The sequence below is a fragment of the Pan troglodytes genome, chromosome 18 (assembly GCF_028858775.2).
Source record: "Pan troglodytes isolate AG18354 chromosome 18, NHGRI_mPanTro3-v2.0_pri, whole genome shotgun sequence".
NCBI lineage: Eukaryota > Metazoa > Chordata > Mammalia > Primates > Hominidae > Pan > Pan troglodytes.
This window is the reverse complement of record NC_072416.2, coordinates 74419695-74435654: the sequence shown is the minus strand read 5'-3', so window position 1 is coordinate 74435654 and position 15960 is coordinate 74419695. Positions and strand designations below refer to the sequence as shown.

General features: G+C 37.2%; 1 protein-coding gene across 5 annotated transcripts in view; it reads right to left on the bottom strand.

Moving 5' to 3' along the window:
- Positions 1-15960, bottom strand: part of CNTNAP4 (contactin associated protein family member 4) — a 325777-nt gene that overhangs the window by 244174 nt on the left and 65643 nt on the right. For all 5 annotated transcript variants that reach the window (XM_063797455.1, XM_001143566.6, XM_063797456.1 and 2 more), the window contains one exon: positions 706-816. In XM_063797455.1, the coding sequence (XP_063653525.1) occupies positions 706-816 (111 nt within the window). Of the gene's footprint in view, positions 1-705; positions 817-15960 lie in introns of those variants that run through there.

The window sequence follows — 15960 nt, the reverse complement described above, 5'->3', positions numbered from 1 at the left end:
AGGCTCTAGTTCAGTGGCACAATCATAGCTCATTGTCTCCAACTTCTGAGTTCAGTGATACTCCTGCTTCAGCCATAGCTGGGACTACAGGCATGCATCACAGGTGAATTTATTTTTTATTATTTTGTAGAGACAAGGTCTTGCTGTGTTGCCCAGGCTGGTCTCGAACTCCTCATTTCAAGTGATCTTCCCACCTCAGCCTCCTAAAGTGTTGGCATTATAGGCATGAACCACCACACCTGGCTGAGTACTCCTAAAGGACCACGAAAATCTTATTATGTTCCTATTCTTCAGCTGATAAGAAAATCATGTCAACCACATCGAGAATCCAAAACACTGAGGGATTGTTATTTTTAAATAATTAGCGTTTTTGAAAATTACTTCTTTAACTTGAAACTGAAGGCCAATTAAGGTTTCATCACTAATGTGTCCATAAGGATTGTATATTATTGTAGAAAATATTTAGTAAGATATATAAAAAGCTTGTCAGATGGAAGGAACTCAATTCTTTGTAATATATGATGTATCCCTTTCACATTCCAGAACAGAAGCTAGATGTCATACACATCTCATGAGTTTTAACCATTTGCTTATTTAGAAATTTACTTTCTTTTACCAAGTATCATTCATAATGACTGTATGCAAAGATAGTGAAAAACTAGTGAGATTTTCTATGGGCCAGTCAGAGGAGAAAAGCAGACTTACCATCTCTTCTATTCAGCCTTGCAAATCCAGGACCATGACTGCTGGAGAGCTCGGAAGAACTGCTGAAGGATGCCTGAGGCAAGGCAGACACAAGAGGATCATCACAGTCATCTGCCAGGAGGAACAATGCCACGTTAGGGTTAGTTAGTGCTGAGGCTTTCGTGGAATCAATAGACAAAACAACCAACAAGTAAAACAACAACATCAAAAACTAGGATCTAAGATCCCTAAAAATATGCCTACTACTTACAGGGGCTATTCTACTAGAAGTCTAGTAAGTTCAATGAGAAAAGAAAAAACTTAAAGACAGGAGAATATGAAAATACTTTAAAAATCATAAAATTATATAATAAAACAATATCTTAAGGTAGAAAAGATTATACCTCATTATAAAAGATTCACAAATTTAACTGTATGAAAATTAAATACTTAAGGTTTCCAAAAGACACTGTAAAGAAATTAAAAAGAAAAATCACAAGATGGAGAAAGTACTTGCAAAACCTATAACCCAGTATACAATTAGTATTCCAAATAAAGGAAAATAAAACACAAAATAAAGTAAAACAAAAACCACCTTTAAATCATGACACACATTAACAAAAATAACAGAAGGCACGATCAGACTTCACAGCACAGCCTGGCGTGGTGGCTCACACCTGTGGTCCCAGCACTTTGGGAGGCTGAGGCAGGTGGATTACTGGACGTCAGGAATTCAAGACAAGCCTAGCCAACATGGTAAAACCCCATCTATACCAGAAATAAAAAAATTAGCAGGGTGTGGTGGCACATGCCTGTAGTCTCAGCTGCTAGGGAGGCTGAGGCAGGAGAATCGCTTCAACCCGAGAGGCAGAGGTTGCAGTGAGCCGAGATCACACCACTGCACTCCAGCCTGGGTGACAGAGTAAGACGCTGTCTCAAAAAACAGACTTCACAGCACAGACCCTATATAAATTGATCCTCAAATATATCAGCAAAAAGAGATGTAAACTGGGACTACAAAAGGATACTAGTTTATGGACATTAGACTAGCAAAATGTAGGCCAAGAGAAGCTCTGACACATTGCTCGTGGGAGTATAAACTTGAGCAACTACTTTTATAAAAACAACTTGTCATTAGCTGTATATTTGAACTTTCCCATACCCTATGTTCCACCAGTCCCTTTGATATACGTAGGTCCTCCAATGATGAACCCCCAGCCTCAAGGAGCTTTGTCTTTTTACCCAAAGGTGATATATAAATACTAGTAATTTTGTGTCCTATGGAAATAAAAAAGTACTCAGAGGAGCTTCCATTTGTGCACCAGGAGACATGTATGATTTCCAGCAACGTTGCTCATAGTAGCAAACAAACAAACAAAAAATTAACGACCAGATATCCAATGGCCAAAGAACAAATAAAACATAGTGCTTTCCACAATAGAATAATACACGCCAGTAAAAGAAACAACAACAACAGAAAACAAAATAGTTGAATCTTAGAAGCGACATTTTTGAGGAAAACAAAATCAAGTTATAAAATAGTATGTAATATGTTGATCGTTTTGAGAATCTTAAAAAGCAAAGCTAAGTAATACTGTATGTTGTTTAGGGACATATATGAGTTTAAAAAACTACTTTTACAAAAAGAAATGAAAATTATAAAATTCAGGATCTTGGTTACCTTGAGAAAAAAGCAGAATCTACACAAATGTATCCAGTTTTAATGTGATGGAATGCTCTAATTTGGGGATAGGTGGTGTCAGAGGTGTTAGAACCAGAGTGACACCATCTTGAGTGAGGGCTAGGAAAATGAGGCTGAGACTTGCTGGGCTGCATTCCCAGAAAGTGAGGTATTCCTAGCCTCTAGATGCTTATGGTGAAGGGAACAGATTGATAACGTTTACTTAACAGACCCAGACTTGGGGGTGTCCTGATATCCCAATAATTTGAGAACAAAAGCATCCCTAATTTTGCTTTAAAGATATGAATTGATTCTTGCAAAATGTAGTAATTAAGAAAATTAATCCTTTATCACAAACCCTTGTAGCAGAGCTCATCTCCCCATGATCTTTTCTAATCCTATATATATGTGTGTATACACATATACACACAAGTATTTGTACCAAGGGTGACCGCATTATTCCTCTTACTTTCATGAATGCCCTACTCTGTCTATCGAGTCACTGAACTTTCACCACTTTACTTTCTTAATAAACTTGCTTTTGCTTTGCACTGCGGACTCGCCCTGAATTCTTTCTTGCGCAAGATCCAAGAACCCTTTCTTGGGCTCTGGATTGGGATCCCTTTGTGGTAATAGTGGCATAGTCACAGGCTTATAATTATGATGTTTCATATAAAACATATTACACATGCACATACATTTACATATGTATCAATATGTATACATACATATTAATGCATATACATATTTATCGTCTATCTACCCTTTTATGTGTATCACATATATTGCTTCTAATATTAAAAGATAAAGCACAAAGAGCGAGGGAAAGTATAGAATAATCTCATGTGTATCATGAAATCCATACATGTTTAATTTATTCAGCCAATTCTTCATTCGATGTCATCTTTAAAGCATTTGCCTTTATTTTATATTCTTAAGTTGTTCCCATTTTTGCATTAATCAGAAAAATATTTCTCTATTTACTTTTTAACATATACATTCCATAATTTAAAATTATACAGGGTTATTGTCCCAGATGTTTTCATTAATGGTAAGCAATTATTTAAATAAATCTAATAATTATCTTGATTCACCTGAAATTTTATTAAGTTTATTATACATGAACCTAATTTGTTCTTGGATGCCTTTCCCAAGAGCTTACCTGAGGTAGCATTTTACTTTTCAAGATTGTCTCATTTTCATTCAAAGTCTACTTTTTCTTATTCTTACCTTAAATTCTTTCACCATTACGACAGACAGTTCCTGCATGTCTATTGACTAGCTTAAGTACTAAAGCCAGCCAATCCAGTTGTAATTCAAGAATAAGGAATACAGACATAAAAAGATATACAACCCATGGAGTGGTGAAGGAAATTCTGATTATTGCCAATTACAGGCAACAACAAAAATGTTTTAGTATGCTCTGGAAACTGTGGCATGTATGTTTACACACACAAGAGAGTGCATTACATATATGGAAGGAGGGCGCACATGTGGGTGTGTGTTTACTAGAACTAGGAATTTTTAAAATCATTTTCAGCATGCAGGTGTAAGTGTGGTGAAAAGGGTGTTTAATTGCAATTCAAAATCAATTATGTAGATTCAGATCGATGCTTTGGATGTAATGCCTCTCTGGTACAACCACTCTAGGGAACATATATTTATTGTTCATTTGTTTTTGCCAACTATAAATTAAGAATCAATATTGTTCTACTTCTAGCTTTAAAAGAGTGGAATTAAAACAAAAGAAGGGGTACTTTTTACATTCGTGGGGAGAAAGACATGTAATATGGAAAACAGAAGGGCGCACAGGAGGCTGGTGATATTTGGTCAAGTTTTGGTTGTTTGCCTTGGTGGTTACATGGCATTATTATTCTTTACCATGGGCATATACCTGCCCCTACAATCTGTTGTATGTTTATTTAACAATGATATATTGTAGTTATTCTTACAGAACTAATAATAACTAAGACACATTTAGAGAGCACTCTGTGCTAGGAAGTTATAATCCTGCCACACATAGTAACTAATCTTTACCCCTCCTTGTTGATATATTAATGTTACTCTCTTACAGATGAGATCATTGAACACAGTTCGATTAATTTGCTCTTCTCATTGTGATAGAACCGTATCTATAACGCGAGTTGCGGTCCAGAATCCACTATGTAAGAATACCATGACTATAATTATTATTTCTTTAGGTTTGAAGTGTAGGAGTTCCATCAGACGCCATAATAGCATGAATAAATTCTCTCAAGGAGTGTGTACTCCAGTTCAAGGTTTGCCATGCTATTTTTTTATTTCCCATTTGATCTTCAATAGTCTTGACAAGAGAGGAAGAGAACCTCAAACAGTAATAATCAGTCTGGAGTAAACATGATATTTTTCTCTACATATAAATTAAATTTGGAATTGTGGATTAAGCATGAGTCTCCTGAGTTTAATTCCAGAAAACCAGTTTTCTCTGACTGCACCAATAAAACACAGGATCTAGACTTGCAAAGCTAAGGACCACATTCCAATTCAGAGGTTCTCAACCAGAGGTAATTTCACCCTACTGCTCCCCACTTCCAAGAAATATCAGCAATATCTGAAGACACTTTTGTCATCACAACTAAGAGGATACTTCTGGTATCTACTGGGTTGAATCCAGGGGTGCTGTTAAACATTTGACAAAACACAGGGTAGCCTTCCACCACAAAGAATGGTCTGGTCTCAAATGTCAATAGTGCCAAGGTTGAGAAACAATATTCTAGAATCTGGTAAAGCAACTCAGCAAACTAGTCTTCTCCTGGAGTAATCTCGCAGCTAGAACTTTCAATGATTATTAGCTCTAATTTACAGCTAATTTTCAGATGCAAATAAAGATTATTCAGTTCACGTGAGTATACAGGCATTTAAGTAGGGGGCTTTTCAAATTGGAAATAACATTTTAGCTATTTCAGCCTAAAACATTATTGCATTTTTAAAAAATTAAGTGCTATATCAGATTGGCACATCATCTTGGTCCCTTTACTGCTGAGCCACAGACAAGATTCTTGGTGAAAAAAGGGCACAGGAGACCATGGACATCTACATTCACTAGTGAAATTTAGTAATCGAGTAACCAAACATTTCATGGAAGTTTGTACAATTAAAAATGCAGCTGGGTATGTTGAGCTCATCATTGTTTCTTTCAATTAGAGAAGAAATGAACATCACTCTCATTACTCCATGCTTATCCAACATTGTATTACATTTTATTTGACTTTTCTCAGTCATATTAGAATTTCCACATAGACCTTGATATCAGTTGGAAGTAGTAAAACTATAGCTTTAGTCTTTTCATTAAAAAATGTATATATACTAGTTACATCTACAATATATTTTAATGAATTCTGTTAGGATATCCACATTAGAAAAAAATATGCTGAGTCATTTTCATATACATACACCATATACATACAAATCTATGGCTTTCCGTTCAATATCTCAGAAAAGTCACCATTTACTCTTTACATGACAGAAAAACTTACCATTGTCATTAAAAAGTAAATGGTAAATTAGATCTCTGGCAGATTGCATATACAAAAAAACTCAATAGCCTCCTTCACTATAGCTTGCATCTTAATTAATGCAAGGTATACTGAAAATATTTTAATATAGCTCAATTAATGAAAATTTTATTTTACAAATGGCTTTAATGCATAATTCTCATAAGCAAATAAAAGCTGTTCAGTTTTTAATAAAAGTAATTCAATTTTCTTAATCTGTGTGTAATATTACCTGTACTAAGATAATAGGTATGTATTATTAGGTGCTACGTTCTCAGTGCTTTACATGCATTAACTCATCTGATCCTGATAAACACCCAATATATTTGATATTATTAACTCTAGGGACACTTAAGGAAAAAAGAGCACAAGAATTAAATAATTAAATTAGGAAAATTAAACAATTTACCTAAGGACCCATGACTAATAGGTGGTAGAAAGTGTATTTAAACTCAGGCAATATGGTGCCGGATCTTCTATTCTGAACCAGTACTTTGTTGAAACAAGCACTGGTGACCTAAAATATACTTGTCAAAAAAAAAAAAAAAATAGGGCTGATTTTCAGCAGTGTTCAGCTTAGTTGCCACTGAGTAGTCATCTTCTCAGTTATTTGGAAGACATGCCAAAATTAGTTGCATGCCTGCTAATGAATCGTATGTCCCATAAAAATATCCATTAGAGAATAGACTAGAATAGATAGAATAGGTAGCAAACATAGTTTAAATCATCAAAAATCCTCATACACCAGAGGCAGGGTGAGACCTTTGACAGGAAGCTTTGGAAAGATCGGAGTCTCGTTCCCATCAGAAAACAGTTTATTTAGACCTATTCCAAATAGTCCATTGACAGATTCAGGATTAAGGAATGGCCTTCCCTTCAAGAAATCTATTTTCCTGAACAAAACATTTTATTCCAATCTATATTACAATTTCCATCCAGTTAAAATTGGAAATCATCAACATATTTAAGAAAGTATGGAATTATGTTTGCATATATCAAAAAATATTACTTGTTAGTCAAGATTTCATTCAGAAATTTTGACAATGACATTGTACTGTAACCATAAACCCAGTCTGGGCTACTGCTACAAATTTCAGGTTCATTTCAGGATCCCAGGTGACGTCTTGTCTCCTCGCCCTAGCATGACACACAACCCAGTACCTGATGTACCTCTGTTTCCTGCCCAACGAGAGACTGAATACACAAATGGCAAATGGCCAGTCTACATGCAAAAAACAGAACCTGTAACAACTAGCCCAGGAAGCCAACCTACTATCTACAGGAGCCAGTCCAGGAAGCCAGACTTCTGTCTGAAGCAACCAGTGCAAGAAGCCAAATAATAACTCCTGTAGCAACTGGCCCCTGTTTTAGTCCGTTTCCATGCTGCTGATAAAGACATACCCGAGACGGGGAAGAAAAAGAGATTTAATTGGACTCACAGTTCCACATAGCTGGGAAGGCCTCAGAATCATGGCGGCTGCAAGAGAAAATGAGGAAGCAGCAAAAGCGGAAACCCCTGAGCAACCCATCAGATCTCATGACACTTACTCACTATCACGAGAATAGCACGGGAAAGCCCAGACCACCCCCCACCGCCCAAACCCCAATTCAATTACCTCCACCTGGGTCCCTCTCACAACACGTGGGAATTCTGGGAGATACAATTCAAGTTGAGATTTGAATGGGGACACAGCCAAATCCTATCAGCCCCAAATAGCCAGGACTTAATAACTTACAGCTTCCCTCATTTTTGCCCGTGTTTCCAATTTAGAACCGGCTGAATATGTTTAGGAGATATTTAGAAATTTTACTAAGTATAGAGAAAGCCAAATGTATACCTCTAACTAATCCCATAGGATGCCCCACTTCTGGTCAGCCTGCCTACAGCCTCCCCTAGCCAAGGCCTCCAACCAGGGCATACCTGAGCCTGCCCCTTTACTCCAATGTAAAGTTTCCTCTCCTCTGCCTGCCTTTGAGTCTCTGCCAAACTCAAATGGTGGTGGCCAACCACCTTGCTGCAGCAAACTCTAAATAAACAGCCTCTGCTTGATTTCCTTTGGGTGGGCATCATTTATCTCCATACTCTGGAGCTCTCCCCCAGCTCTGCCATCTCATCCTCACAGCTGCAGCTGTACAGTCTACACTCAGCACCAAAAAAGAGCCACCAAAGTCCATTTTAAGCACCCAGAAGACACAAGTATGTTTAAAAAGCAGCATCAGCCACCTGGTAAAAAGTATTATAGGCCAGGTGTGCTCGCTCATGCTTGTAATCCCAGCACTTTCAAGGCCAAGGTGGGAAGATCTCTTGAGGCCAGGAGTTCAAGATCAGCCTAAGCAAGATGTCAAGCCCCATCTCTTTAAAAAAAAAAAAATTAGCGTGGAATCCTAGCTACTCGGGCGGCTGAGGCAGGAGGATCTCTTGAGCCCAGGAGTTTGAGGCTGCCCTGAGCTATGATCGCACCACTGCACACCAGCCTGGACAACAGAGCAAGACCCCATATCTAAAATAAATTAAAAATAAAAATAAAATTCTATGGCTTAGCTCCAGGTTGCAGGGTTGTCGCATCTCTGTAGTGTGCATCTTCAGTGATTCATCCTAACTGCCTGGTAGCATCACCTCGGGGAGATGTCAAACTTCCCATGATTGTGTCCCACAGCCAGAACCATGCTAGTCTGGAAACCACTAAAATAGAGCTGCAAATTAATTTCTGTCCAGTGATGAGCATTGTTCCTTTCATAATGTCCTTATGCTTTCCATACTGTTTCACGGGACTGTGAAGGAACACAGCCCGAAGGACTGAAGGAACTTTTGTGGTGTCACACCCCACCCCTCTCTCCCTATGTAGTAGCCATGGTGCCTGACGGTGTGTGGAGGAAGCTGCTGCACTGTCACATTCTGATGAGAAAAAGAATAAGTTTAGGGAAAACTGACAATACACCTAGGATTGAATAAAATATAATTTTTCTAAGCATAGGTGATGAAATATGAGCCAATCCTGGCATCATCTCTCATCCTCTCATCATTACCTAAAATGATATTTCAACTCGAATAAATGCCATGAGTGTAGACTACTGCGCAGTTCTTTAGCTTCTTTAAGTATTAATTTGACATTGACATGAAAATTAACATTTACTTGAGAATCCTGGTTTTAGATATTTGAAATAACACAAACATGAGCTTCTAATTCTGTCAGTCATTGGCTTAAATCTAAAAAAAAAAAAACATGTTCCTGCAATTTAAAACAAGTAACTATCAGTATGTTTTCCTAGAGCTAAACTAAAGACAGGGATAATTTTCTAATTGTCAAGTAATTCATTTAGACAGCAGCCTATAAATTTCTATGCATTTTCTCTTATAGGAGCCATGAGTAGATTTTATATATAATTGTTAATTCTCTGTGATGTTATTGAGCTAAGCTTTCATTTGGAGGCAAACACTGGCTTACATGCTTCAAGTTATAGCCTGAGTTTGAATAGCTTTTCCAATTAATCTTCACAATTAATGGATTAATGGGAAGGCAGTTAACTTCTAATGACAGAACAGCCAGGGGCTGATTGATTTTAGAGGTTTAATAGCAACTATTTAAAGTCCAGATATTAAGACAAAGAGACCAATCAAAGGTGAAGGGGTAGAAGAAATAATAATTTTTTAGAAAGTAAAGAGAGCATCAGAGATCTAGAAATCTGCACACATTACAGACTTTTATTGACAGATAATTTGGCCATATGTGACACCATGTCACCTAATTTGATATCAGGAATAGTGAAAAGAATATCTTTATGGGGTAAGCATTTCTGGAGTTTGGTATATATATACATATATATATATATATATATATATATATATATATATGCATTTAAAATAGATACCTAGGAGAATTAGAGGATCAAAAGTTAATTTTAAAAAAATATATCCAAAGATGCTGAAACATATTGCCATTTTTTCCACAATGATAATATCAATTTAGTCCCCATTTCATCACACACACCTCAGCTAGGTTTGCTGATTCACTAAGTGAACAAATTGTAGTAGTTGTGTGTTTATATCATTGCTTTGATTAATGCAGTCAAACAATGTTTTCCATATGTTGTTATCCATTCTCAATACCTGCAAATTGTCTGTCATTATCCTCTGTTTTTCCACTTAGAAACATAATTTAAATTAATTACAATATTATATACATTGTCGGCCAAACATATTTGTTTCAGTTGCTTTTTCTGTTTTTATGTTCATCTTTAATTTTGCTCATGCTTTTTGTGTTATTCAGTGAAGTACTTTTGTTATTGTTAGGCTATGGCTGTGTGCTTAACCATCTACTGTAATCAAACATTTGTCTCTTTGTTAGTGATCTATTTAAGCATTGTGAAAACATGGGCTCTGGATTCAGAGAGGCCAGTCCTCAAATTCTTGCTCTGGTACTTCCCGAGGTCTGATACATACTGCTTCAACTTGATGTACCTCTGCCTATAAAGTGCAGATAAAAATATCCCCTTCAAAACAGAACTGCAAGAACTTCGTGTTATACCATACATAACATTTAAAAAGTACAGAGTAGGTACTTAAAATAATCCATCCCTTCTTCTTATACCTCCCAATACCATTAAGCAAAGAAAAGTGTGTTCTCATCAAGGATTTTTCATATGCCTGTCTTTAATGCACCACCTCGAAAATTAGTCAGTGTGATAAATTGATTTGGAATTGTGGAAAGAAAATCTTCGTATCAAGTACTGTACCTGTCACTGGAGGTATGCGAATCATCTTGACTCCTGCCTGTGACATCTCACGTTCAAATCCTCTGACTGGAGCACCAGTTAGATTTTTCACTTTATGCTTTCAACATTTTGCTTTCTATAACCAGTCCAACTAAATATTCACAGTTTCAGAGTGTGGGAGCCAATCATGTTTTATTGCATTCACGTGGGATTTTGTTTGTTTTTGTAGAGATTGGGGAGTCAGGAAAGGGCATATTTGCCACTGGATGTTAAGGGCCCACTGTTGATACGCGGTGGAAAACAATGAGAAAAGACAGATCTTCAGAAAAATATCAAAACCAACTAACTGCTTCAAAATGAAAGTCTATAACCTTATTAAGAAGGATGGGTTCAGCCACTGTAGAAAGCAGTTTAGATATTTCTCAAAGAACTTAAAACGGAGCTATTTGATCCAGCAATCTCATTACTGGGTATACATGCAAAGGACAACTAGACCTTTATGCCAAAAAGACACATACATTCATATATTCATCACCATACTGTTCAGAATAGCAAAGATGTGGAATCAATCGAGGCGCCCACCAGTGGTGGACTGGATAAAGAAACTGTGATACATATATACCATGGAATATTATGCAGCCAAAAACTAGAATAAAATCATCTCCTTCACAGCAACACAGATGAAGCTGGAAGCCATAACCTTAAGTAAATTAATGCAGGAAGAGAAAAGCAGTTATCACATATTCTCACTTATAAGTGAGAGCTAAACATTGAGCACACATGGACATAAACATGGGAACAGCTGACACTGCAGACTACTTGAGTGGGGAGAAAGAGAGGGGACCATGTGTTGAAAAACTACCTGTTGGGCGCTAGTCTCACTACCTGGGTGCAATATACCCATGTAGCAAATCTATACATGTACCCCCTGTATCTAAATAAAAGCTGAATTAAAACAACAACAAAAAAGAATGATGGGTCTTGCCAGACTGCCAGGCTCTGGACACCCTCAGTTCCTTCCCCACTGCTAAGCCAAGTAAACCCACTTCTCATGGTCAGGTTGGCCCCAGTTCTCAATAATAGCTAAATTAAGGATGGGGAATTTAGAGCCTTAAATTCAAAAGCCTTAGATAATTTCTTTATTAAAAACGGGCAATGAAAATAAATTATGTAGCACTCAACTTAGAAAAAACAATGAAATAAACATCAGGAAAGCACAAGGAAGGAATTGGTTTTAAAAAAAAAATGCCAGCTAATCAGTTAGAAAATGCGATAACAACAAAATCAATGAATCTACGATCTAGTTCTTCAAAACAAAAAAGACAATAAATTATAACCAAAAAATCCCACTACCTATTCTTATGGAGAAAGTATAAGTATACAAAATGAGAATTAAACCAGGAAATTGTCACAGACATAGAGAAAATGGAAATAACTATATGATCACTTTTCTCAAATACATGAAAATCAATTCACAAATTTAGAGGAAAGCAATTTAGCAATTTCTTGTAAAACTAAACATGCAATTTTCATATCTCCCAGCAATTTCATTTAGGCATTTATTCCAGAAAAATAAAAACTTATGTTCACACAAAAACCTGTATACAAATATTCATAGCAGTCCATCCTCACTTCAACAGGTGAGTGATTAAACAAACTGTGCTACATACATATCACTAAATACTACTCTGCAATAAAAATGAACAGACTACTGATGTACAATTTGGATGAATTCCCAAGAAATGAGATTGAGTAAAAAAGTCTATCTTAAAGGTTACAAACTGAATGATTTTAGGGATTAAGATATGGACATCCTCGGGGGACCACATTTCTGCCTACCACTGTTGCCAAACTGTAATTGCAGAACCAAACAATTAATTTTTTCAGATTTTGTGCCTCAAAATATTGCCCACTGATTGGTCAAAAGCAGTTTTGAAGGCGGATGTGGCGACACACATATATTGCTTTAGTGATGAGACCTCACATTCTGAGACAGCCATTTAACAATGGAGTCCACATGTATAATTTTATTTTGAGTTAGACAAAACTGGATCCCTCCCAAAGTCACTTGGAAGATTATCCCAATCCTCCCTTCAATGCACAAAGCTGAGAAATGTTCTTGCCTCCTTTTTGAGCCCTTGGGGATGCTCCAGGCTCAGCCATAGTGCCCCCCTTTTCTCTGACACCTCTTGAGAGCCCTCAACCCTCCCATCCTACCGGGAAATTCTTCCTTAACTTGGACAGGCTTCTATTACGGCACTTCTGTGGTGGTCTGGGTCTCTGCTTGCTGAGATGAAAGTGACTGGAAAATCAATATCAGGTTACCTGTCGCCTTGCACTGAAGCCAGAATATTGTGTAGCATAGTGATTACAAGTGTAGCTCTTGAAACCTCCTCTGTGGGTTCAAGTTCTGCCTCTGCTAAGTACTACATGATCGTAGGCATTTTATTTAAATTGCCTTTCCTATCTCGAAATGGGGATAATGATGGTACATACTAACCAAAACAGGGATTTCTGAGAATTAAATGAGTCAGCAGATAAAGAGTACTTGGTACCTGGTGTATAAAAAGTACTATGTAAGTGTTTATGATTGCTGCTTTAAGTGTTTATTATAAATTCCAAAGTTGGAACTGAATAAAAGTGAACTGAATAAAAGTTTTGTAGGTATGTCTTACAAAATCTTATAAGAATTATTCCTCAAAGAGAAAGAGAGAAATCAGCATTCAACATTCCTAACCACATGGCTATCCTTCCCTCTTAAAAAAAAGGGGGATTTTACTGAATTACTTAAAAAGAAAGTAAAACTGTCCTTATGATGCATTGTTTTCTCATTATGAAATAATTTTTGATGTTCCAAAAGACCATAGTTTTCTTCACATCTCTTGAGCTTCAGAGCTGTTTGTTTCATTTTCTCCAGAAAAGCAGAATTTTAAACTGCACATGATGCAGAAATCAAACAGCCACAATTTATTAAGAAGGAGAGAAAGGAATTGGGAGAACATGGGCATCTGTTTATTTGGACACCTTTGATGATACAGTTAGAAATTCACACTACACTATGCCAACTAAACCACATGTCCATGAAGTCACAGCAACAATGTCCTCCTAAGTATGTGCTACTTCCATTACTGATATTTTCAACCTGAAATTGCCATGGTTTTGACTTTGATTCCTGGAGGGAAAATTGAGTAAGTCTCAATTCAATTCTTATTCTAGTCATATTAGATGATATTTCAACATCACTGAACAAATGCTCCATTTTATTACTAAATTATTTTAAGACTTGTTATTTGTATCTCAAAGTATCACACTTAAAGATGAAGGCTGAAATGTTTCCTACTGATAAGGAATTTTCCTGCAGATAAATGCATTTTAATAGGGGAGTCCATAAAGCTAGTTTAATAAATAGCTATTTCTCACTAAGGGAAAAAAAAATCAAGCCAACTAGAAACACTAAGCTTCTCTGAGCAATAACATGAGATTAGATGGAGAATATTTCCATTTCATTAGCTAAGATTATTGTGTTTGATTTCATAATCAAGCGAGGAAAAAGTTTGGCTGGTCTCAGAGGTTCATTTCCACTGTTTTAGAAGCTTGGCTAAAAGCTGGCAGAGTAGGTGTGCATTAGCTCAATGCAGAAGAACTGATAACTGTTCTAAGCTCTGGACTCTTCCCAAAAAGACTACACCCCCTACCAGGGACCCATCACTATTACAAGGACACTCAAATGTTTCCAGCTCCTGATCTCCCTAAACAACATGCAGCATCATGGCATAGAGCCCTCCCTTCTAGAGAGCTAGTCAGGTGTATGAGCCCCTCAGTGGACAGAATTCTAAGATGGTCTTCAAGATTTCAGCCCCTTGTATAGGCCTAGGATAATCCCCTCCCCTCGAGTGCAGGCAGAATTTGTGAATATGATGGGGTATCAGTCCTGTGCTTATGTTATGTTATATAGCAAAACTAATCTTGCAGATGTAATTAATTAATTGAGGTCCTTAATTTAATTACCTAAAAAGGGTATTATCCTGAGTGGGTTGACCTAATCAGGGGAGACCTTCAAAAGGTCTAAAGGTCAGAGACACAAAAAGTCAAAGAGATAAGAAGCATGGGTGAAATTTATCTTACAGGCCTGGAAGGAGAAATTCACCGTGTTATAGAAAGGGTCACCTGTCAAGAAACGGTGGACAGCCTCTAGGACCTGAAAATGGCCCTGGACTGACAGCAAGCCCATAAATGGAGGTTCAGCTCCAAGGAAATTCTGCTAATTAATGTGAGCTTGGAGAGAATCCCAAGCCTTAGATGAGATCATAGGACTGATCCTTCATATTTCTAGGTCCTTCAGCTTTTTTCAAAACTATTGTGAAGTGAAGGGTTAATTTTGTCAGATCTGCTTGCCCTGCTTGCTTTTTGTCACTTTCTGTTTTTTGTTTTTTATTTTTCCTTTTTCTATGAAGCTGAAGGCCATGGTAGCTGAAGGCCTCGCCACTGAAGCTGAAATTGTACCTTCCCTGGCTACTTATAGGTGGATAGCATTCCTAAGTCACCATGGTAATGGTCGCTTCGGTTGTTTCTCAGAAACTTGGGCCAGCTGCTGTTCAGTTCAAACCAGTAGAGACCACTGGCCTTTCAACTGGGCCTGTGCAAGTGCCCGAGAGGTGGCTTTTTGATGTCAGAGAGCCAAAACTCCACCCTCAGATCATGCTAACGCCACCGTTTTCTGTACATATGTCCTATGAAATGCCATGAACTCTGACTATTCCTGCGCAAAACCAACCTGTCACTTCATTTTTCCCCACTGCCAATCACCTTCCCCATGCCTTAGATCATGCCACTTCCTCAACCCATAAACATCCCTAAGCCTCATCTTCAGGGAGGCGAATTTGGGAGCTGTTCTCCCACCTCCTCACTTGGAGACCTTGCCAATACATCTTTTCTCTTTTGCAAAACCTTTGTCACAGTGATTGATTTACCCCGTGTAAGCAGAACAGACCTGGACCAGGCCAGTAAAAATTGTAACCCTCCCAAAGTCCTGATAACATTTCTTCATTGCTAAACCAAGTACTGGTAACTCATGTACTTCCAGGTCTTTCAGTATACATGAGTTCACATACTGTTTGCAAATACCACTATATTAATCATTAATATTATCTTAGATGTTATGTACCATGCCTTGAATTAGATCATAAATTATTTTAAAATAGAAAACACCTGTTTCAATTCAATTCGTTTGCATATCCCACCATGAACCACTTTTGGCCTCAAACACAATTTTTAAAAAAATTATGTTTAAATTTTTGTTTTTGGATTTTAGAACTTAAAATCATCAGTTGAAAGTAACCCTTGGAGCTA